The sequence below is a fragment of the Paramormyrops kingsleyae genome, chromosome 10, assembly GCF_048594095.1.
Source record: "Paramormyrops kingsleyae isolate MSU_618 chromosome 10, PKINGS_0.4, whole genome shotgun sequence".
Lineage (NCBI taxonomy): Eukaryota > Metazoa > Chordata > Actinopteri > Osteoglossiformes > Mormyridae > Paramormyrops > Paramormyrops kingsleyae.
The window spans coordinates 785,901-810,820 of NC_132806.1; the positions used below are offsets into that span (position 1 = coordinate 785,901).

Consider the following 24,920-nt stretch of genomic DNA (forward strand, 5'->3'; position numbering starts at 1 on the left):
AGTGCTTCCTTAAATCCAGTTTGAAATGTTCTCCCGCTAATTTCCACCTATGGCCACGAGTTCTTGTATTTGAACTAATGCTGAAGTAACTATTCGGTTGAACAGCATCCAAACCTTTTAGAATCTTATAGACCTGGATCATGTCCCCCCTCAGTCTCCTTTGCTTGAGGCTGAACAGATTTAGCTCAAATAACCTTTCCTCGTATGACATTCCTCTAAGACCAGGAATCATTCTTGTGGCCCTACGCTGCACCTTTTCTAAGGCCGCTATGTCCTTTTTAAGATACTGTATGGTGACCAAACCTGTACACAATATTCTAGGTGAGGTCTCACCAAGGAATTGTATAATCTTAGCATTACCTCCCTTGACTTAAACTCCACACACCTGGAGATATACCCCAACATCCTATTGGCCTTTTTTATTGCTTCCCCACACTGGCGAGAATGAGACATGGAAGCATCAACATACACACCAAGGTCTTTCTCATAATCAGCTACCTTTATTTCAGTAGGTCCCATAAAATACCTGTACTTTATATTTCTGCTCCCTACATGGAGTACCTTACATTTGTCTATGTTAAATTTCATCTGCCAGGTGTCAGCCCAGTCACTAATTAAATTAAGATCCCGCTGTAGCTGCTGAGCCGCTAGTTCAGTATCTGCTACACCACCCACCTTGGTGTCATCTGCAAATTTCACCAGTTTACTGTATATATTGGTGTATATATCATTTATGTAAATAAGGAACAAAAGTGGTCCTAAAATTGAACCCTGCGGTACCCCACTATGAACGCTGGCCCACTGTGACATCGAGCCTCTTATAACTACTCGCTGCTTCCTAACCGTTAACCAGTTATCAATCCAAGTCGCTACAGTTCCTAAAATACCTGTCGCTTTGAGTTTAAGTGAGAGCCTCTTGTGGGGAACAACATCAAAAGCCTTTTGGAAATCTAAATAGATGACATCATAGGCCTTCTTATCATCAACTTCCTGAATAGCTTCCTCAAAAAACTCCAACAGATTTGTTAAACAGGATCTACCTCTCCTAAATCCATGCTGGCTATCCCTCAAAATGTTATTTGAGTCCAGGTAATCTACCATTTTCTCTTTGATTATAGCCTCCATAACTTTACCAGTTATACAAGTTAGACTGATTGGCCTATAGTTTGACAAATTACTTCTATCCCCTTTTTTGAAAATGGGCGTTATGTTGGCATGCTTCCAATCAGAAGGTACCACACCTTCAGATAAGGATTTTTGAAACAGTAATGTTAAGGGTTGGCAAATAATATCCCTCATCTCTTTTAACACTATAGGTAAGATGCCATCAGGGCCCTGTGATTTATTTATTTTGAGCTTAGCTAGGCTTTGCAAAACATCAGCTTCAGTTATATATATATTAGTTATAGACGATGTTGGATTAGTAATAAGAACTGGTAAGTTACTAGTGTCCTCAACAGTGAATACCCGTGCAAAACTATCATTGAACTCATTTACTATGTCAATGTCGTTTTCAATTATAAGACCCTTACTATCCTGCAGATTAGTGATTTCAGCTTTTAGAGCTCTTTTAGAGTTAAAATACTGGAAGAAACTTTTAACGTCATCCTTAGCCTCCAATGCGATCTTCCTTTCGACATTCCTTTTAGCTCGTCTAATGTCATTTTTTAATTCAGCCTGTAGATTTAGATACTCTTGCTTTATTATGTCATCATCAGTTATTTTCCATCTCTGGAACAAAGCCCTTTTCCTCCTTACTTTATACTTTATGTCCCTATTAAACCACCTAGGTTGCAATTTCCTAGATTTATTCTTGCTAGAAACAGGTATGAAGTCCTCTTGTACTTGCAATAATGTGCTTTTAAAAAATTCCCATGCCTCTTCAACAGTTTTGTTAATTAACTCCATCCAGTTCACAGTTTCTAGTTTTAATCTCATACAATTGAAGTTAGCCTTCCTAACATTATATATTTTTGATTTGGACTTTGCTCTTCGGGCACTAAACTTAACCTCAAATTTAACCATGTTATGATCGCTACTGTCAAGTGGTTCTAAAACATCTAATTTACCAATCCTGTCCTGGTTATTAGACAAAACAAGATCAAGAATGGCATCTCCCCTGGTAGGGGTGTTAACAAACTGAGTAAAAAAACAATCCTGTACTAATTCCACCATGTCAAGTTCATTTTCAGAAGAGCCAGCAACAATGTCCCACTGCATCCCCGGTAGATTAAAATCACCCATAACTACCACATCATTTTTATTGCTCATAATCCTAATATCACTGTATAACAATCTGCTTTCCTCAGCAGCTACATTGGGTGCTCTGTAACAAACACCGACAATTAGGCTATTTGAGTTTGTAGCATCTAATTTTACCCATATAGCTTCTGTACTTTTACTTATATCAGTAAGCTCCCTTGCCTGCAAGTTTTCCTTTACATATACTGCAACACCACCTCCCTTCTTACCTATACGGTCTTTACGGAACAACGTGTAACCATCCATATTATATTCTTGTCCATCCTTATCACTCAACCACGTTTCAGTTATTGCTATAATATCATAAGAGTCCGATGAGATAAGAGCCTCTAAATCATGAATTTTATTCCTAATACTCCTGGCGTTTAAATACAGACAACAAAGGGTAGGCCTATTACAGTGCCTACTTATAATATGATTTTTTGGGGCTGTCCGTTTCCCCCCAGTTACATACTTAACTAACCTCCCTGCCCCCCCAGTCCCTAGTTTAAACATTCCTCAACTACTCTACAAATACGCCTTCCCAGTACACTGGTTCCCCTCCGGTTCAGATGCAACCCATCCAGCTTGAACAGGTCCCACCTGTTCCAGAAGGTCCTCCAGTGCCCCATAAACCTAAACCCCTCTTTCCTACACCATCCTTTTAGCCACGCATTTAATCTCCTTATCTCAGTTAACTTAGCCTGACTTGCGCGTGGCATGGGGAGTATTTCAGAAAATACCACCATGGACGTTCTGCTTCTAAGCTTATTGGCGACTTCTATAAATTTATCCTGCAGAACAGCCCTTCTACCCTTGCCTATGTCATTGGTGCCAACATGCACCACGACAACTGGATCCACCCCAGCTGGGGCCAAAAGCTTGTCCACACGATCTGGAAGGTCTCCTACCTGGGCACCAGGCAGGCAAGACACCGTACGGGACCCTCTATCACGCGTGCACACATAACTGTCTACTCCCCTAATAATTGAATCCCCCACTACCACAACCTCCCTTTTTCTGGGGGGAGGGGGCTCCTCAGTGCCCAAGGGCCCACCTGCTTCCCCAGTCCCTTCCGGCTCTAAAGCTGGAAGCACCTGAAACCTGTTAGACACAGACACCTCAGGTGATGCCGCCTCTGTAACATGTGTATGCCTTTTCCTGCGTCTACGACCTACGGTCACCCAGCTCTCTCGACCTCTCTGCTCTTTATTCTCCCTCCCCCCCGCTAGTGGCGTACACACCATCTCCCTAAACGGCGTATCAACTAGCTCATCTAACTCACTGTTGCATTGGATGAGAGCCAGTTGCTCCTCAAGGTCGCGAACCTTGACCATGAGTGAGTCCACTAGCTTACATCGCTCGCAGATGAAGTCCGACTGGACACTAACGTCCAGAAGGGCAAACATCTTGCAAACGCAACACTGAGCCGGCCCCATAATTAACTAACTCACTATGACCCCGTACTCCCAGCCCAGTAAATTTATATAGTGTATTTAACTATAAAGATTAATTTGCGTAACAATAAATGCAGTAACGTGCGGAGTACACTAAAATAAGTTATTACTTGTGTTAAAACGGAACTTAATTATTATTTTATTTAAAATTTTAAACCTGATAAATTTACTACTACTTACCAGAAGAACTTCTGCCTGAACCAAGTATGAACTAAAAACAAGGCGAAATCGAAGTTGCTCTTGGGAGGTCGAAAAACCACAAAAACCCCCTCACAGCAGGCTACTGCCGGAGCGGGAAAAAAGTGGAAAATGTCCTCCCGGCCCCGACTGGCGACCGAGCAAAGCTCAGGAGCAACTGTCCTTTTCCGACGCTGGGTAGAGATACCGACGTTAGATATTATTAGTTATTATCGCCCCGCGGGTGTTTGCTACGGAGTTTAAACGCGGACAGAAAAACGCCGCTCAGAAAAATCGCGCTGTTAATTAACAGACAGGACAGACAAGCACTCACGCTGACCGAAATAAGAACAATAAATAGAAATAAACAGCCACCCACGTAAACAGGTAAAGCACACAAACACTCAAAACACTCCAAAAAACAATCCCAAACAATCGCTGCAGCTCAACACCACTCTCTCGCAGCAATCCTCGCAGCAATCCCAGCAATCCCCAACAAAATGTTTCTTATGACCCATAAGTGGTAATGCATTTAGAAAGAAAGACGCTATCCCAAAACACTGCTAGTTACACTGCGGCCATTTTGGATAGGTTTTGGATAGGTTTGGCACAAGTCGTGTGAATAAAATATAGATTTTCCTACAAATGTGTGGTGATGTTGTGTGACAAAATGTTACTTATGACCCATAAGTGGTAATGCATTTCGAAAGAAAGACGCTACCCCAAAAAACACTGCTAGTTACACTGTGGCCAGTTTGGATAGGTTTTGGATAGGTTTGGCACAAGTCGTGTGAATAAAATATAGATTTTCCTACAAATGTGTGGTGATGATGTGTGACAAATTGTTACTTATGACCTATAAGTGGTAATGCATTTAGAAAGAAAGTTGCTACCCCAAAAAACACTGCTAGTTACACTATTGCCATTTTGGATAGGTTTCAGATTAGTTTAGGTTAGGTTTTGGATAGGAAAGGCTCCCAGTTGCACTAGTTGCTCTTTCCTCTGTAAAACCTGTTGGGCTGCATCAAATGATATGAAATTGGGCACACATGTAGAAAACAAGTTTTTGAACCAGATTTTTAAAATTGGACCTATTCCATCATGTAGTTTTTGAAATATTTACAAAAATCCAAGACACAAAGACAGATTTTGTATTTTTCCAGCTGTTTTTGTTATATTCGCATGTCCATAAATTATACACAGGTTATTCATTTCGTTATTGAACTTCCTACAATCAATTGTAAAGGGGTCAACTTTGATTTTAGGTATCAGGCATGTGTCTGTGACTTTTATATCTGAAGTTATAAGGTAATTATTCCAAAGAGGGAAGAAATGCCCCCCCCCCCCATGCAAGGGGCCCCTGGTTCACTCCATAGGGTTAATAAACCCTGTTTGCCCTACTTCCTGGCTCCGTATCCCTGCTTCCCGGATCGCCTTCTGCCCAACCGTGACATAGCCAATGCTTTGAATGGTTTTTATAATCGTTTTAATACCTTTCATTTTAGTAATGAGATTCAGGAACTGAAGTGTAACCTAAAACATGGTCAGCATTTTAACATTGATCAGAGGTGGCAAGGGCCTTTCATTCTATAAGAGTAAACAAGTCTTATGGTTCTGATCATATTTGTGGTTGTCTACTCAAATCTTGTGCCCAGCAACTGAGTCCTGTGTTTCATTTTATTTTTAAAAAGTCCTTGCAGACACAGCACATACCTAACATATGAAAAGATGCTGTCTTAGCGCCTGTTCCTAAATCCAGTTATGTGAAAAGTCAAATGGCTCTGACATTGATTGTAATGAAAGTATTTGAAAAACTGGTGAAGTCAGAGATTTTGAGGCAAACTGAACATGTGCTTGACCCAATGCAGTTTGCCTACAGATCACGGAGAGGAGTGGAAGATGCTTCAGTGACCCTGTTGGACCTAATTATTAAACATTTGGAGGAGAAAGGTTCTCATGCTTGATTACTTGATTTTTCTTCAGCATTTAATACGTTTCAACCTCATATTTTAGTCAGAAGGCTTTTAGAGCAGTTTGAGCTTAGTAAAAATCTTGTGGATTGGATTCTTGATTTCCTGACAAACAGGACTCAAAGAGTCTGGATAAATGGAACCCTGTCCTGCTCCTCAACTGGCTCCCCACAGGGATGCATGCTTTCACCCTTATTATTAATTAGAGGTGTAACGATACGCGTATTCGTATTGAACCGTTCGGTATGAGGCTTTCGGTTCGGTACGCATTACAAACCGAACGATTCAGAAAAATACTTTTATCCCTCTGGAGTCGACGGCATCGATGCCGAGTATCTTTCTTGTCTATTTCAGTTCATAACTCGCTGAAATCTTATTATAGAAACATGAAAAAAACGCTGATTAAATCCGTAATCGGTCTTCTTTTCAAAACGTCCATTGTCGGAAGTATTAAAGTTTTTAAAATTAGGTTAAATCGGCAAGAAAGTAAACCATGTCACCTTACTTTGTTTTACCTGCATTGGGGGTGTGTAGTGCCACTGTTACCCGAAGATCGCTATTCACATTCTAAATAGCCGTATTAGCGCGTATTCAAATCGCATTCGCATGGTAATTTTATTAACAGCACAATGGTGAAACGCGATCCAGAAACGTTCCAGTCAGAGCCATAAAAGGGGGGGGGAGGGACGTGGCCAGGTGACAATGGCTCATTCATAGACATGAAAGTTGCTACATATTCAATGAAAGGAGCCAGAAATAGTGACATGAGTTCGGTTTTTCTTATTTATTTATCCAACTGAATGTTGCAACTATACCATTTAGTCATCTTCATGTAGCCAAGACTTTGTTGATCAGATATCTTGGATCAAAACAAACTGCCAGCATTGCTTACTATGTACTTTTATTATGTGTCTGTAATTATTCCAAGCTGCATTTTGCAATGTCTATACTTTGATGTCAAATTACAAACTTAACATAAATCTGACATATTTACAAAGTACACTAAGATAAAGATGAGTTTAATGCCAAAACAAATATATAAGAAAAAATGTATTTGCCATGAATTAAGTTTATGATATTGAATGAAATGTGTGATCATGCCCCAATCAGTGAACGTGTGTTCCCTACCCCTAGACTCCAGAGGGTTATATTTGAAAAAAATAAAAGAGAATAAAGTGTGTAAAATATAATGTTTTCAGTGCTACTACGCTCAACAAGGCAGCCCAAACGACGTGACAGGCAACGTGCTGACTGCCCCTCCCACCCCCAAACACTACTCCAGTCAGTCAGGCATTTGCTGCACTGGCTCGTTGCAAAATGGCTAGTAACGTTAATGCAATTATCAGACCAGAAATAGAGGATCCTCCTATAACCAACAGGTCTGGAGTTTTGGAGCACTTTGGTTTCCCTGTAAGTTATGAGGGTGATGACAAGAGAGTGGTGGATAAAATGTGGACACACTCATCTTTCTGGAAAAAAAACTTAAAAGTTGATTGAAACTGAGTTCCATATAAAAACAAAATTGTTCTTTTCTTTCTATTAGTTTATAACTACTACAAAATTACATTACATTTTTTTATCAGGAGCTTTTTGGTTTTGGTTATAAATGAGGTTTTGTTTTATTTGCTGCTAAAAAGAAACCTCAGAAGATGGGTGAAGAATAGCTTCATCATTGTTTAAAGTAAAAGAAAAAAACAAGATCATACTTTTTTGATGTTTTAATAAATAAAAAGGTGAAAAAAATCAAAGAAATTATCTGGCATTTTTTTTATTTTTGCTGTATCGAAAACATACCGAACCGTGACACAACTGTGTCGTATCGAACCGGACCATGATTTTTCTGAACCGTTACACCCCTATTATTAATCCTGTATACAAATATGTGTCAGAGCAGGTATGAAAACTATGCAGACGACACTGTTATTGTCAGTTTGCTCCAGGATAATGAGAAAAGCTACGGTCCAGTCCTGAATGTCTTTGTGAAATGGTGTGATGATTCCTAACTTCAATTAAACACATCTAAGACAAAAGGTATGTGAATTGACTTTAGAACAGGCACCCATACACAGGAGGACACGTCCATTAAGGGTCAGATGGTGGAATGTGTTCAATCCTATAAATATGTTGGAACAATCCACATTGGTAAGACTATGATGGTTGTATTTTATTGTGCTTTTACTGAATCTATTTTATCCTTTTCCTTGGTGTCATGGTTTGGACATTTATCTTTAAAGAACAGAAACTAACTCAATCAGATTGTGAAATGTGAAATGGCTGATTGGTGAGCCGCAGTTGAATCCAGCAGTTCCATCCCTGTACACCAGACAGTTACAGCAGTTGGCTGGTTCAATTCTTCTTGACGTTTCACACCCTCTGCACAGTGAGTTTGTTTCTTCCCTCTGGACGAAGGTTAAGTGTCCCAAAATGTAGAACGAAAACATTTAAAGACAGCTTTGTTCCAGCAGCCGTCACTCTGATAAATAGATCATAGCGTTTTTTTTATCTGTTTTGTTGTCAGTTCCTGTGTTGAAGTGTGTATGTAGGATGTATGACTCATGACTGCGCCCCAAATCTACCTACAGGTACAAATAAAGTAACCTGAACCTGAACATGTCACTCAGGGGCCCTTGGAATCACCCTAACTTTCCCCCGACTTATGGCGCCCCTGTCAGTGCATGTGTGTGTGGTGACTTCCGCCTGCTGTGACGTCATGCGCATACCCTTTAGAGTAGGAGAAGCGTAAAAACACAGTGATGATCTGGAAGTATTTTCCGGTTTTAACTAGCAGTAACACAACTATTTGCAATCTTTGTAAAGTTGTGTATCGGAGTCGGATTGGAACTGAAAAAATGTGGATCAGCACATCTCTAATAAAAACATTAAAAACAAATTAAATTACAAGCTCCACAAAATAAATAAAGCAAATGTAATTCTCTGAAAACCTCATCCACTTTTTTCCTTCCAGCAGTATTCTGACTGGTTACTGAAATCAGGATGAGGGTTAGCCAGAAGTTTATTCCAGGCAGGGAACACCCTGGATTGGACAGCAGTCTGGTGCCAGGCGTACAGCTACACATACACGCACAATCACACACCAATCACACATCTGAGACACCTAACTGCCAGAAATCCAGAGGCAACCAGTGAAAACATGAGGTAACAAGCAATCTTCATGCACAGAGCCAGGGACAGACTTAGAATCCATTTTTTAGGTTTTCTATTATTAATTCACTGTACAGACCTTCTAATATAACTTACTCCCTAGGGGGCAGTGTGGTTCAGCGGGCTAAGTCTCCGTGCCTGCGATTGGAAAGTTGTTGGTACAAGCCTGGCCTCAGCAGAATAATCACATCTGTGGGCTTTTCAGAAAAAGCTCTCAACCCTCAGCTCCATGGGGACCTCTGCAGGTGGTCGCCCTTCACTGCCAAGCTTGCTCTCACCTACATCTGTGTCACTGAGAGCAAGATAGGGTAGTTGAAGATAGAATTTCCCCACTAGGGTGGGGTTGGTGGTGGTATTGTTATTATATGTGCGTTTCTTATTATTCTTAATTTTATATTTATTATAGTTAATATTGTGTTATTATTGATATTAATATTTTTTGTTCGTTTTTCAAGTCTCACTTGGACAGTTGCATACTGTATAATATTTTATAGATTTATATCCAAATTCTGCTGTATCCAGTGACAGCAATTATCTTTTGTTCTAACAATCTGTAATACTTATTTAAAGGACTATTCAAGATAAAACATGTTGAACAATAAGTCAGTCATTTGCCTATATGAGTACTATATATGTTGTTCTCGTTAACCCTCTGGAGTCTGAAGCCTCTCGGCCACTTTCGGGGTAGTCTGACATGCCGTTTGCTGGTGTTTCTCCGTGGTTTTCCAGGATAGCAAAGCAACAAAGTAGCATTATCACATGTCTATCAATACTAGTAATTTTCTTTCCGCACAAGTTCTAGATTTTAACCCGTTTTTTTTTTTTATCGCTGTATGAAATCGAGGCCTACTTCATACATATATATACAGTATGTTATTATTAATATCTATTTTACCCATTCTATTTAAACCATTAAAACGGATCTCACATACACTCTCTGTGATTAAAAAAAAAAAATTCATATACAATAGCAGTATATTCATGATGATCTCTAATGAGACTAGTATATATGATTTATTCTTTTCTGATACTTTCGCATCAATCTGTTCGCGCGGTTTTGACGCACCGGACTGTATCGAAGGTCCCAGAAAGCCCGAACTCACCTGGCCGACCTTCTCTACCACCTCGTAGTGTACCGCACACTTGTTGCTGTTGTTTAGGCCCTCCGGTGAGCTCCACGAAAGACGCAGACAGAAATTGTGATTCCTTCTTTCCAAGGATAAGTTACGCGGAGGTGGCAGCATACCTGTTAACAAGCAATGAGTCAATGGCAATGGCAGCGCTCCCTTTACCGTACCCATGAATGTTTCCTATTTCCATAAAAAATCCAGATCCGCCCCACATTGTACCCGAAACTCTCCTAACAGTAAATTCATTAACACTTAAGGAAGTCTATTTCCCTCAGTCAAGTTTTAAAATACTGCGTGAGAATATTTCTGTTTTCAGTGCGCTCACTTATTAGTTACCATTGTAAAAGTAACTCCCATTTTGAGACAACTTAAAAAATACATACACGATTGTTTTCATAACATATTCACAAAAATCCACAGGGAAATGGGATTGGGAAATTGTTTTACTGTAAGGTGTGCTGACGTCATTAGCAGGAATTTGAACTGGATTACTTCACAGTATTATACAGAACCGCCTTCTGTACCGAGTAAACTTTAATCAAAAAAGCGACCAACACTGAAAACAGCGATTTCGACAAAAAAGAACTAGAATAATAACAATGGTAGCACCTACCCGTTTTACTGGTCTCGGAGGCAAAAGCGATCCAAAAGTTTAAGATCAGTAACCATTCCCGATGCATACTGAAAGTTTCCCGACCCATCATTTATGCTTGGGGAGTTCCGACCTCGCAGTTTGAATGCTCTGAACGCCCTGTTTTGCTTTGGTCGGCTAGCCAAAAACGAAATGCTACTTAAAAGATAGGACTAAGGAAACCATTTAATGCTTGAGTGTTCTGGGTGCGAATAGGCTTCTCACAGCAACTGAAGACAAGGAAGGACGAACGAGGCGTGTACTGTACACCTCCCACATCATCCACCAGATCTGTTCGTATAGTTACTGGCTCTTAACTCTTTATGTGTCACTTCCTCGTCTAAGGCAAATGCGAAAGCGACATTAATAAACGTCTGACTGCTGTAAGTAATATAACAATTATGAATATTAATGTGAATGAGTTGATAAACTAGGTACCAGAAGGGCAATTCAAATTTGTATAGACAGATGAAATAACGCCCTTTATTTAGACAATTTTTTAATGAGAAGGTCAGCTCATTAAAAATTTACAGCTTGTTTTTTTATAATATAAATTTGCATATTCTGCTTATTCAGTGCAAAAAAATACTGTATAACAGCATGTGACAAACTGTTACCTCATGGCATCAGATATGTGCATAAATGGACAGAAGGCATGATGGCACCAAAACTCTTGTACAGACAGGAAATATTGTCTTTCTATATGGTAGTGGGCAGGGTGTAAATCACATTCCCACAATACCCAGTACAAGCAGGACAGTTTCATGTCATGTTGCATGTTAATATGACGCAGCAGTGTACATATTTCCAGAAAAGCCAAAACCACTAACACTTCTTGTCTTTTCTGTGAATTTTCTTGCAGTATTTCAATGACCTGGTTTTTGAGTAAGATAGGAAAGATTCTGGACAAACCAGTCCCTAACAAAATTCAAGGTATATTTGATAAAATATAAAACTCAAATGTCTTTTAGAGGCATATAAAGAACCATTTTAATATATGTAACTATGCCATCACTGTTCATATATAAACATATATTAAATAGGCAATAACTGATTTTTTAAGCACTGTCATTGAAACAAAAATAAGGATATATAAAAAAGGAAAATAAGACAATGACAAATAATTAGAAAAAATGTACAAGAATTTGAGTGGCCCTGCACAGCCAGCGAGGGATCTGGGAGGTGCCAGCTGGCAGGCGGTCTGCAGGGTGCCTGGGCCCCTGCCCAAGTGCCGAGCTCAGTTAGAGTGAGCCTATTAAAAAGTGCATCATTAATGGCAATTACGAGCAAGATAAGTTGTACCACATAGTGCCTTGCAGAAACAGAAGTACCACATAACCACACCCATCCCCTTGCCCAGAGACGCAGTCATGTGACCACTTGTGGATTCCTGGTTCTGAGCTTCTCCCCTGCTTCCTGCAGGTGAATGATAATGGCAGGCGGAGACTGGCAGCTACAAGTATATCTGATGGGTGGCTTGCTCAACAGGGCTGTCACAACTGTGCTGCTGTTTTTGTTTTATTCTGTGCGCTCAGGAAGTGGAGGGGGGCAAACAAGAGAAGAGCCCTTCCCAAACACCCAACTGTCCATTTATACTGGCATTATATGGGCCTTCCAGAAACACAAATCTTGCAGACATTCTCTCTTTTTTATCCAAAGGAAATTGCCATAAAGGAATGATAACTTAGAAGAAGGCATTCTCCTCTCAGAAAACCACTGAGTTGCAGTTAGTGGTCCATCAACCCCTTATTGGATTTGTCCTTGATGTCTCAATCATGAGGAGAACATTAGGGACAGCTTCCTTGACACTTCCAAATGTTCTTTAAGTTTAGAGGTAGGCAGCAGATCTGAACTGTACTCTGGGAAGTAATCAGAGAGGAGCCGGGGAAAAGAGTGCATCTGGATGAGGCGTGTTCTCTAGAAAGATGGACTGATCACGCTGGGAACTTCACCATGAGTCACTAACAGGAGATGTGATTAAAACATGAGGGTGATCACTCCATTGCATTTGTAGAACACAGAGAGGGACAGAGGAGGAGGGCTAGCTAAGGTCAGTGGAGGTCCCACTGATGACTCGGAAAACATGCAAGGAGTTCTGCAGAAGAGAACGCATCATGTCGTCCTGGAGGATCTGCAGAGAACGGAGGGAGATAAATGCATTATAGATTCAACCAGGAAAATGAGCTGCAACAACACAGTCATGCAAACCAAAAATGAAAGAAGATAAGTGAACAAACTCAAAATTGCAAAATACAACTGAGAAAGACCAAACACTGAAAGACCACTAGACAAGTTAAATAATACAGACAAAACATTACCCGACACACACGGCAGACACAGCAGCAACAGGGATGTGGGCAATTTTCATGCAGTTTCAAGAGAAAAATATGGAAAGCTAAGCAGAGACCTTCCTTAAAAATCAGCCTTCTTTACATCAGAAGAACCTGACAGCATGTTAGAATGGAAAAAAGGACAGCAGAGTCAGAAAGTTGTTAGGTTCACTATCCAACACAAGTTTTTAAATGATTTTACAACCATATTTTAATATCAAGATCAGTGATTGGCAGCTGCAAAAAGTGTAAAGACATAAACACATATATTAAATTATATATCAAATATAAATCACTAGGCAACTATGCAAATAAAAATACAATTATAATGTTTCTTAATGGACCACCTTGAGCTCCTAGAACAACATCTCGGCTTAGATTACATAAGGAAGCCTGGTATACAAGAGTGTATCCTTTGCTTGACAAAATGCTGTCTCAGGGACTGCTCCTTCAAGGACATAATGCTTTACATAAGGTGAATGCTATCACTAAGAAAAATATCATTTGTCATTCCAATTACATCAGCACCACACCAGAACTCTCCACCACAGGAAGTAAGTTCGGTATGTAGGTTCTTTTGGTGTTTTACCAGTTTTATATCCCCACTGCTCAGTAGACCTGTGCTCTATGGAACACGTTACTGGTCAAAGTGCATTTTATGGGTGTGTGTTGTAACTGGCATCACATGCAGGGTGTTCCCTTGCCCCTACACTGCCTGGGATCAGCACCAGGCTTACCCTCACCCTGTACTGACATACAGTACAGAGGACAGACATGCAGATGGCTGGACATCTATGCAATGTAAACAATCACGCTATACACATTGTAGTATTCACTGACATAATAGATGATTTTGAAATTTGAATTTAAAAATACTGGGATAAATGATAATATTGAAGTCCCTGCCCTCCCACACACACATACACTTGGCACCAAGTGCAGCACTTAATATTTTGTAGTAGAAAATATGAAAGTATTCAAAATCAATATACGAATAATTCACTAAACAGCCAGCATTAGAACTTGCTGACGGGGTGGGGAGTTGATTAGCAGTTCTGATTATCATTTTAGTCTCTGTGGAAAATGATGGAATAATGGGGCCGATTTAATTATTATTTAAAAACAGGCCATCTAAAACCATCTAATGCAAAACTTTTTACACACGAACCACCTTAGAATGTATTATGCCCTCAGTGTACATTATGCTTGATCATCAAGAACATTTTACTGGGTAAGAGCTTCTGTTATTTTCTCTCCATCCTAGTGTTTGCTGCATTGTGGGATGTTGCAGAGAAATTTCATCACTCTCTCTTTTTAAGTTTTTAGATGTTTAACTAGTTTGAGGTGTATGAACTTGTTGTCGTACCTCTTTAGACATTGTGTGGTCCCGTTTATTTTGTTTGTTAACAATATCACTGATACATTGTCACGTGGTATCATTTATAGGCCTTGGGACAAGAGCACTGTACTGGACCCCAGACTGATAATATGGATGCACCCATATCTGGGAATATACGTTTGAGTATATATGAATGTCAGACTGTCACACATCTCCCCTCTTATGAGATGAGGACCAAAATGCTGGTAAATAACCAGTGAGTAATTAGACATATTGTCAGCCAACTTGGTCCAGTTTGAATCTTGTCTATTAGCTTTTCAATAATATCAGCAATGACATAAAATAAATACTCAACAAAGCTACGTTGATTTGTATAAAATATTCAGGTTAGCTACTAATTGTAAGTAACTACAGTGCATTAGCAGGGCCGCTCGCCTTGGGATTCCCACAGTGGGACCCGACAGATGAAGAAGCCACCTGGGACACATACTAGGGTCGGCACCTATTCACCATTTCCAGGAGAGATTAATGGACAGGAAGTGCATTCTCCCCCCACTAGATTTGGAAAGTGGTTTTTATTCTAATTCTGATCCTGACCTCTTTGTCCATTACTCCAGTAGAGGAGACACAGCTGGGCTCTCATCCTGCTGGATGGGGAGAACATGCCTTGGTGTGGCTTGCCAAGACGCACGTCAAAACAGTGTCATGCAAAATGTAAATATACAGTAGCTTTGTGGTGTTTTATTAAAAGTGACATTAACACTTTTTCAAAGGGAAAAGACTTTGGCACTCAGAATGACTTTTGTAGATGTTCAGTTTCTCAGCCTTTCCTAACTTTGTCTTTCTTTACAGAGTGGCAATGCATGTCAAGCTAGATTGGCAAAAACAGATCTAACTTGTTTGGCGCCACCCTTTATGCTCCACTGAAAGACAGGATCTGTGTATTCGAAGCACTTCTGAGCTTGTTTGTTCACATCCACTCTCTATTTAACTGATGAGAAGCGCGATGATCAAATGCTCAGAGAATGTGTGCAACACTGCTCCATCTCCCTGAAGACGTCGGTGCTTCTGTTTAACAGACATGCAAAGTGACGATTCCCTGTACAACAATTGCTGGGTTTTGATATTCCTGAAACTCACCAACTTCCTCAATTCCCTGAACTGCTATCAGTTGACTTCACTGTGTCCTCTCCTAAGGGTCAGCATACTTTTCATACCTTGCCAGGCATGGACCTGCCCTGTTCTCTCGATTGCACTTTCCTCCCAGGAACTCTTACAGCCATTGCAATACATGGTTGATGTTAATAACATGGCCTCCTGCTAACAGCATAACTGTACTGCTCTAAAGTGGAAGCATAACAATTACTTACTATATAAATAAGGACACAATAACCTTATCATAAGACACTAACCATTAATTTATCTGTTCAACTGTACAGCTTGAACACTGCAGAAAGCAAACAGGGCTGCTCGATTATGGAAAAATTCATAAACACAATTATTTTGGCCAATATTGCGATTATTTAACATGATTACTCACTGACTTTTGAAATATCAAGCATTTATTGATAAAAAAAAACGTATCTTTTTAACAGTGGGTTTCCTTGAACTGTAAATATAATTCAATGATAAGCAACATGTGCTGGTGCAGCGAATAAATTCTTTGGGCACATTCTGGGTGGTGCTTTAAATGCTGAAAAATCTTTGCAGATGCGAAAGAAATAAAACAGGGCTGGAAAGGGGTTCACTGGATTCATAAGACAAGACAGAACGGGAGCATCATTGTGAAATGAAATGCGGCAGAATAATCGTTTTATCTTGACTATTTTGTTTTGACAGTTGTTGGAACTTGTAACAGAAATTAAAATTCCATTAATCACCCATCCTAAAAAACAATATGACCCTAACTATAAAGTTATCACATTTATGCACATACTTAGCATGTATGTAGATTTCATGTATGTAGATTTATATTCACTGACACCCCAAAATGTACCATAAGAACATAAGTAATTTACAAACGAGAGGAGGTCATTCGGCCCATCAAACTCATCTGGGGAGAACTTAACTAATAGCTCAGAGTTGTTAAAATCTTATCTAGCTCTGATTTAAAGGAACTCAGGGTTTTCGCTTGCACTACACTAACAGGAAGACTATTCCATACTCTAACTACACGCTGTGTAAAGAAGTGCTTTCTCAAATTCATTTTAAAATGTTCTCCTGCTAATTTCCACCTATGGCCACAAGTTCTAGTATTTAAACTAATATTGAAGTGGCCATTTGGCTGAACAGCATCCAGGGCCCCCCTTAGTCTCCTTTGCTGCTTCAGCTCAGCTAACCTCTCCTCATAAGACATTCCTCTAAGACCAGGAATCATTCTTGTAGCCCTACGTTGAACCTTTTCCAAGGCAGCAATGTCCTTTTTATGGTATGGTGACCAAACCTGCACACAATATTCTAGGTGGGGTCATTCCAAGGAATTGTATAATCGTAGCATCACCTCCCTTGGCATAAACTCCACACACCTAGAGATGTAATCCAACATCCTATTAGCCTTTTTTATTGCTTCCTCACACTGGCGAGATTGGGATATGGAAGCATCAACATACACACCGAGATCTTTCTCATAATCAGCTACCTTTATTTCAGTGGAACCCATAAAATATCTGTACAGATGCTCCTCTACTTGCGAACGAGATACTTCCGAACAGCCGTTCGTAACTTGAAATGTTCATAAGTCGTTATTCAACATCATTTTAAGGGTATACAAAGAACTAAGTACAAAGGGTAAGTACAAAGAACTAGGATGCTGGGAGTACGCACGCTACGCTGCTGGCGTGGCAGGACTAGTGGCCAGAAGTCAAACTACGTGGAACTGGCACGCAGAAAAAAAACTTGATTTTGCGGACAGGAAATGGGAGCCCAAGGAACACAATTTGGACTTACAGTCCTTTTCGTTTGTCTGAGAGTTGAAATTTTGTAAGTAGAGGAGCGTCTGTATTTTATATTTCTGCTCCCTGTACTCGTACAGATGGAAAAATAAAGTATCATCATCAGCAATGAGAAATGCATCCTGCACAAAACCCCTGGCTATGGGAATCATTAAGAGAGGAATTGGAGGCCAGATACTGCATACCTGTTCATGGATGATGTCCGACAGCTCCTTCACCATGTCCTTAAAGTTAGCTTTGAGGCCCTCGTGGTACTCAAACTGATCTTCTTTGATCAAGCACTCGTTGATGTCCAAGGCCACACTGCATGACTGAACAAAGCTTCTGTGGTAAGACATCATGAACAGTCATGAGGAACAATATGATGAAAAGTAAATATCAAAATAAAACACGTTTTTTGGAAAAAACTTTTTGCATTATTTACAATTGAAATATCTTTGTTAGAATTTAATGTAAAGGGTACAGATAGAAAATCACATTGTTCCACAATGGCTTGAATATTAATTTGTTTATAGTAGTGGAAAATAAAAACTAAAAAATAATTTCTCGTACATATCTATGCGTAGTGATGTTGTTTAATTGAAGCAGTGCTCCTCAACCTGGTCCTCGATGACCCCCAGCCAGGCCATGTTTTTGCTCCACCATAGCTCCAAATTTTTGGGAGTTGAAAAGGAGCAAAAACAAGGACTGTCTGGGGGTCTGCAAGGACAGGGTTGAAACTCTGATTCAAAGTATTTTGTCAGGCCTTAGTTTTAGGCTAAAGTTTATTATGAAGTGTCAGGCTTCATAATGATAAGCAACATGTGCTGGTGCAGCGAATGAATGCTTTGGGCATGTTCTGGGTCGTGCTTTAATTTCTGAAAAATCTGGGGGACGGAGGGGACAGGCATGGTCCGTGACTTTAACAGATTCCTTGAAGTTTCTCAGTCATGGTAAATACCGCAGACGTGAAAGCTAAGGGTGCTTCTACAGGTATTTCACATGATACATTTTTAACAGCATTTACAGATCAAGATGATTTTGGATGAAAATCCTTTCCTAAGAAATTGCTGCAAAAAAAAATAATTTTGAGAGAAACTCATTTTGATTGGTTCCATTCTTCATTCTTGTCTTCTAGCTGAGAGAAACGTTTTCTGTTAGGTTAGATATGGGTAAGAATAAGGGAGTCGACATGGACATTCTTTGGCCGAGTTTGCTGGTTTGGTTCATCCCCACCCCCATCCTAAATCCCCCTGTAGGGTCTGTTGGGGAAGGAACTGTACTAAACAAGTTGATTATAATTATAGCCTTGTGCACCGTGTAATAGCCTGTGTACACTTTTTTAATTACTGAATGCTATTTTATCTTCCCTTCTTTAAGATGTTTACAGTATGAAAACAATGCATTTACAAAAAAATTATAAAATTGCTTCAGTAAGCAGAGTTTATTGTGCTTTCCTCTTTTGGGGAACACTCGATCTGTGGAATAACTTACTTACAAATACTGCCAAAACTACTAAAAAAGCCACAGACACAAGGGGACATTCCTTCATATTAAATAATGTTGCACACATGACTATTTAAAGACACTCGCAATGGTTTTTTAGTGTATTTTTAGCTAACATCTTGACAGTTGTAAGGAGAAGCACAGTATCTTGAAGAATGATATGCGTACTTTTAACTGGATAAATAACTAGCAAATATTTGTTCAATAAAATCACATGCTTAATCCTAGAAAAAAATAATTAACTGGCACTTAGCTACTTTGTCTATGTGATAACATGTCCAATCCCTTTATGAACTCTCTGTGACCTACTTGATAAAAGTTGGAAGATGGATGGATACACTGATAGTCTGTTAATAGACTATCTAATTTTGAGTTCTATAAATACCTTAGACTGAACCTGAATGCCATATTTATGTATATCTCATCAGGTTTGGATGACTGGTCCTGATGGCTTTAACTGACCTATTGACAATGTCCTCCTTTACCTGGGTTCTCATAAGCTTAGCACTGCCCCCGCCACACATACTTGTGAGCACTGTCCTTCTTTTGCACTGCTCCTCTACACCACCATGCTTCTTCCCAGACAGGGTGTAGGGCGTCTCGAACACGAAACGGTTAATGTTGTGGCTTTTCTCAAAGTCTGTCTTCCTCTCAGACAGGTCCTTCTCATCAAAGTAAGGCTTCATGAAAGTGACCTGGATGTAAGCAAACTTTGAGTCCAGCTCCTTGGCATTTACCTGATGGAAAGCATTAAAAAAGTCATTTACATTTGTGCACAGAGCAAAACGGCCATTGGGTTTTAATAAAATGAAACAGAGAACATTTACAGTTTATGTATGTGAATGTTGGGTCTGAGAATGTATGTGTGTGTGAGCGTGCCTTGGTGACCTGGCCCACATTACTGTTCTTGCTCCTGATCATTACCATTTAGTGACTCATTGAGGTTTCTGTTGATTTTACTCTCCCAGTGACTCAAGACCTGAGATTCCACTGAAAAAAACTTCAGTATTTAATTATTCCCACGTTGAGAAAGTTCTCGCTGTTCGGTCAGCATTGCCGGATCGGCTACCGCGTCAAAGCGAGCTATCCGTCGAGCCACTCGGTAAGCACAGGTTTTTCTCCATTCCAGTTTTGCTACTGGTGCGGTTGTATTCACCTGTTGCGCGGACTAAACGCGTCAAGGCGAGCCTTCTGTGCCGTTAGATTTGCGGGTTAACCGGCATTTCGCGCGCGCTCTGAGTGACTCCCCTCGCGGATGCCGTTTTCAGCCCGTCCGGATGCGCGACAAACCGACAGACTAACATGTCGTGGCGAGTCTTTCTCGGTTCTATGCTTTCCCGCTCTCTGCCTCCTTCCCCTCAGTGAGCTATGTCGACGGCCATTACCCCCACCAAAGGACATAAGCCGCAAGACGGTGAAACCTCATCCCGCCCGTGTCCCGCCTCATGTGGAGCCACTATCTCGGGAAGGGATCCCCACTGTAGGATCACACATGCACATATCACAGGGCCTAAATTTCAGGTGGCCTGAGACAAGGCCGAGCCTAGTACGAGAGGTACCAAAGGGGGGTTACACACATAAACACACACAAACACACACAGATAACAAGGGAGGCCAGCACTCCAACTTTTATTGCCCAAAGATTTAGGGACCTACAGACAAGCAGAGTGGACCTCAAGGACAGGGGTCCCTCGACTTGGCACACAACCCCCTCCCCAGATATCCTGCTTTGCATACCACTCACCGAACAGACCAACACCCTAAAGAAAGTGTCATTTAAGTTTGGCTTTTGTATACCCTGTATATTGATTTACTCACGACTACTAGCCTCAATATACAGATAGGTTCTAAGGTGTCCTTAGACAATCTTAGTGATTTGTGTGCCACCCTTACCTTAGTATCACCTATTTTACCCCTTTGCACTTGAACACCTATAAATTTAAATAAATAGATAGGCATAGCTACCATTGTATATATGTTCTCATGGTATACCAGAAGAATCTGGAAAATTAGTGTAACCAATGTGTCCTAACTTTTAGAGAGTCTTCTTTGTTTAACAACCCCCCTTCTCTTCCAACATTCCTTTGTGGTACTTATCTGATCTTGGTGGACCGTTACCAAGTTTCTTTGTTGTAACATGCTATGTTAAAAGAACTGAATTAAGGTGTACCTTATCCATTCTGGAGAAGATCAATTGGGATAAGTCACACCAATCAAGATATGTTGTGTCCAGATGTGCAATGGATAAGATGTGCTGTTTGTAATATGAATATTTGATGTAATGTCTGCACAAAGTGTATACTGATGTGAATCAGTCACATACATAAAATAATTCATTGTTTAATCAATTAATACAGATGGTATGAGCTGTGAACCTGTGAAGCTAGTATGGCATGTTTGGTGTCAAACTGATGGAAAATCACTCCTGATTCCAAATCTGGTCAGTGGTTACCATGAAAGTGGATGTATCAAAAGTTATACCAGCTTAATGAAAATCATCAGTAAACGGAGAATCAGTTGGGTCATAAATCCCAAAAGGACTGATACAGACCCTCTTCCGAAAGCCCGCCAAATGGATGGCCAGCCATTGGGCCAGGAGTCGAATTCCTGGTCATCCCTATTCATGAACTTTAGACCATAAAAACCTGGCACCTCAGAACAAAGAACAGATCATCAAGCTCAAGAAAGACCATCAGCCGAAGGGGCAGAGAAAGATCATCAAGGCGGAGAACGACCATCAGCAGCGCAGAAAAAGACCATCAGCCTGGGAGAAGAGAAGCCCACAAGAAGTCCTCCGGTGAAGGCCCAGCTGAACAGAGAACAACACCCAAGACAAAGCTTCACCAGGAGAGAGAATCCAAAGGGGCTCCACTCCACTGCTCCAAACGCTGCGCCTTCCTGAGTGCCATCAGCTCAGCAACTCTGCCATCAACTGCCAAGACCCCCCCCCCCCCCACTCTTCAACCAAGTAAACCAACTTCCTCTTATTCTAACAACTTAAGCTGTTCTGTTAGCCTGCTATAAGACAGTTTCCACAAACTGTGCTTGCTTTGCAGAACAGTATTTCCCTTTTAAGGTTACTCATTTAAATCCGGTTATTGGATTTTCATAATTACATTGTTTGTTTTTATTCTATTATTTCGTGTTTGTTGTTTGTGTTAGGTGTAATGTCTGTCTTATGTTAGTTGTAGTGTTAGCTAGGAATAAATGCATGTCTTTTACACAACTTCAGCCTTTGTTCATTGAGTGCTCACAATAGTCCCTGCCTCTGTGCGATCTTTTTTTTTTGTTTTTTGTTTTATATTCCCTCCTCCACCCCCCCTCTGCGGGGGACTACTTTATCTATATCTATCTATTTATTTATTTATTTTATTATTATTTTTTTATTATTATTTATTTTTTTTTAATTATTATTTATTAATTTATTTTTTTATTTTATATTTTTATTTACTTCCTCAAAAGAAGGAGAGGGAGGGGGGGGACAAAGGAGAAGGAGGGAAGAGAGAGAGAGGGAGAGAGAGGAATGGAAAGAAAACAGAAAAAAAACAAAAGAAAAAAAAAATCAAAAATAAAAAATAAAACAAAACAGATAATCTGCTTCCATGTCTGTTGAAAAGAGAAAGACAACATACAACATCTGTACTAATCACAACGACCATCAAACGTTAAATGTTGTTGAACAGCACACACAACACGCATTACAACACATGCCCAGAAGCAACAGCCGATCAAGACAGTGTGTGTCCGTGAGCATGTGTCCGTGAGCACCTGTGTGTACACCTGTGTGTCAGCGCGCTGGTGTTCCTAAGGTTTCTCCATGTAATTGTCTAGTAGTGTGTGTGGGGAGCCACAGCCCCGCCCACCCAGGACATGAAGTCGACACGGAGGAGACCCGGGCCCCAGATATCCAGAGGCCCCCCAGGGCACGGGAACCCCAGGAGGACCACCGCAGGGACAATTGCAGCCCCCACCGAGAAAAGGGCAGAGGAGCGCTCCGGAGGGGGGCCATCCGGCAGCCACATCGCAGGAGCCCCAGGGGGCCGTGGCAGCGAGCACGCAGGCCCCGCCAGCGGCCGGCCACACCAGGGCAGACCGGACCCCGGGCCCAGAGATCCAAGGGCCCCCCCACCCCCCAGCCAGGGCCCCGACAGAGCCGGAAGGGCCAGGCCCCGGCAGGCAACCGCCGAGAGTGAGCCAGCACACACCAGAGCATCCAGCCCCGGACATCGAGAACCACCAACGCATCGGCGGCCGGGGGCCTCATCCACCAGCAGGGAGTGTGGCGGGGGGGAATAGAGCCTGAGATGTTATTTCAGGTGGAGTCTAAGACCCAACCTGACACATACGTATAGACAAACAGGCGTACACATACACAAGCATACCCTCATGCACACGTAAACAAATATTCACCCATTCACCCAACATGTAGACACACAGAAATGAACGCCGTACACACACTCACACTCCCCATATATACTCTATACTCCGAGATCTAGGCACCACCGCCCCCAGAGGGGCAATCCGCCACCAGACCTCGGAGATGGATCCCTTTTTTCCTCTGGCATGGGGACAAGAAGACCACCCCGGACCCCACAGCAGCCAAAAAGCCCACCAGCCCAGACCCCGACCGGACGGCCAGCTCCTCCCAGCCCCCGGCCCCAGATGGTGAACAGAGAACGGGGGTGTGAAAAGACCCCATGCTTCCCTCCGCCCTCTCATATGTGGTGTTCGTGCGTGTTGTTCTAAAGTGCTTTAAAACAGGGGAAGGGCATGGTGCTAACCAGTGGTGTAAAGTACTTGAGTAAATGGACTTTGTTACTGTACTTAAGTATTTTTTTGGCTACTTTGTACTTGTACTGAGTATCAAAAATATAAGCAACTTTTACTCTCTACTCCACTACATTTGTGACTGAATATATGTACTCTTTACTCCACTACATTTGAACGGACGCTTACCGTTACTCGCTACATTGTGATTGCGTGCGACAAGTCAGGATCTTTATCTACCACGGCTAATTTCTTCAAGTATGTCTGGCTGCAGCCTGCAGGAGGGCGGGGTTGGACATCCAACCCCGCCCACATCCAACCCGGCCCATTCGTACCGCGAAAGCCACGCCCTTGTCCAACACGTCTTAAAGCGGAAGCCAAAGCGAACTCGCAGAACGGAATCGTTGTAGTACCTGTTATGTCATTAAGTTAAAAATCTTTAGTATCCCAGTGTAATAACAGTGCTATCTATTATTTATTATTTTGTTTGTTAATGTTTCTGCTAGACACACTATTGACTGTCAATTACTGCACAAAGATTTTACTGTGGGACCCGCATGGTTGTTTGTGGTTGTTTTGCTGCTGGTTAAACGTTTCCATCAGTTAGCTGACTATCTAGCCGACTCACTACCAAAACTATGGTAACTAGGTAAAGACCTTCTTGCTGATAATATAGCTTCCATGTAGTTAACAAGACTTGACACTTAAAGACTTTGTGCGTCATCAGATATTACGGTCTGCTCAAACGACTGTTCAGCTTGCTTCCTATGGGTTACTAGTTATTAGCTAGTTAGCAAAGCCACTGTGGTAGCATCCATTAAGGCTGTGCGATATAGCAAAAATATTTTTATCATGATCATATCAAACGATATTGATAATTATCATGGTGTAATTCAAGTCATTATTTTATTACTAGGAGTGCTCCATTTTTGCTTGAAATACCCTTAAGAATTGCCCTTAAGAATTGCCCTTAAGACACCATTAAAGTCAGCTCTGAATTTGTTTTTTTATTAGTTTTTTTATTGTTTTACCTTTTTTTTGAACATTTGAGTTTGACTGAGACTGACTTTTTGTTCTATTTTCTTCTTCTGCCATTTTGAAACATTGAGGTGTTCAATTTAATGTCTATATTAGGAAATAAAGCCTCATAAATAAATAGTTCCTTGTTTTCCACATTTCTTGGTGTTCTTTGAGCCTACATTCAGTACGAGTAAAATACTTAAGTTCTTTTAAAATTGGATACTTTACGACTTTTACTCAAGTCTTATTGGAATTGGTGA

At 40.9% G+C, this 24,920-nt stretch overlaps 1 protein-coding gene across 1 annotated transcript in view; it reads right to left on the minus strand.

The window, feature by feature from the left end:
- The window catches only part of LOC111853640 (interleukin-13 receptor subunit alpha-2-like), a 31,964-nt gene extending 20,925 nt beyond the window's left edge, over window positions 1–11,039 (minus strand). Inside the window, exons 1-2 of the mRNA XM_072717119.1 lie at window positions 10,751–11,039; window positions 10,111–10,253 (exon numbers count right to left, since the gene is read on the minus strand). Of these exons, the coding sequence (XP_072573220.1) occupies window positions 10,111–10,253; window positions 10,751–10,841 (234 nt within the window). The 5' untranslated portion in view covers window positions 10,842–11,039. The remainder of the gene's footprint in view (window positions 1–10,110; window positions 10,254–10,750) is intronic.
- Window positions 11,040–24,920: the final 13,881 nt, after the last annotated feature.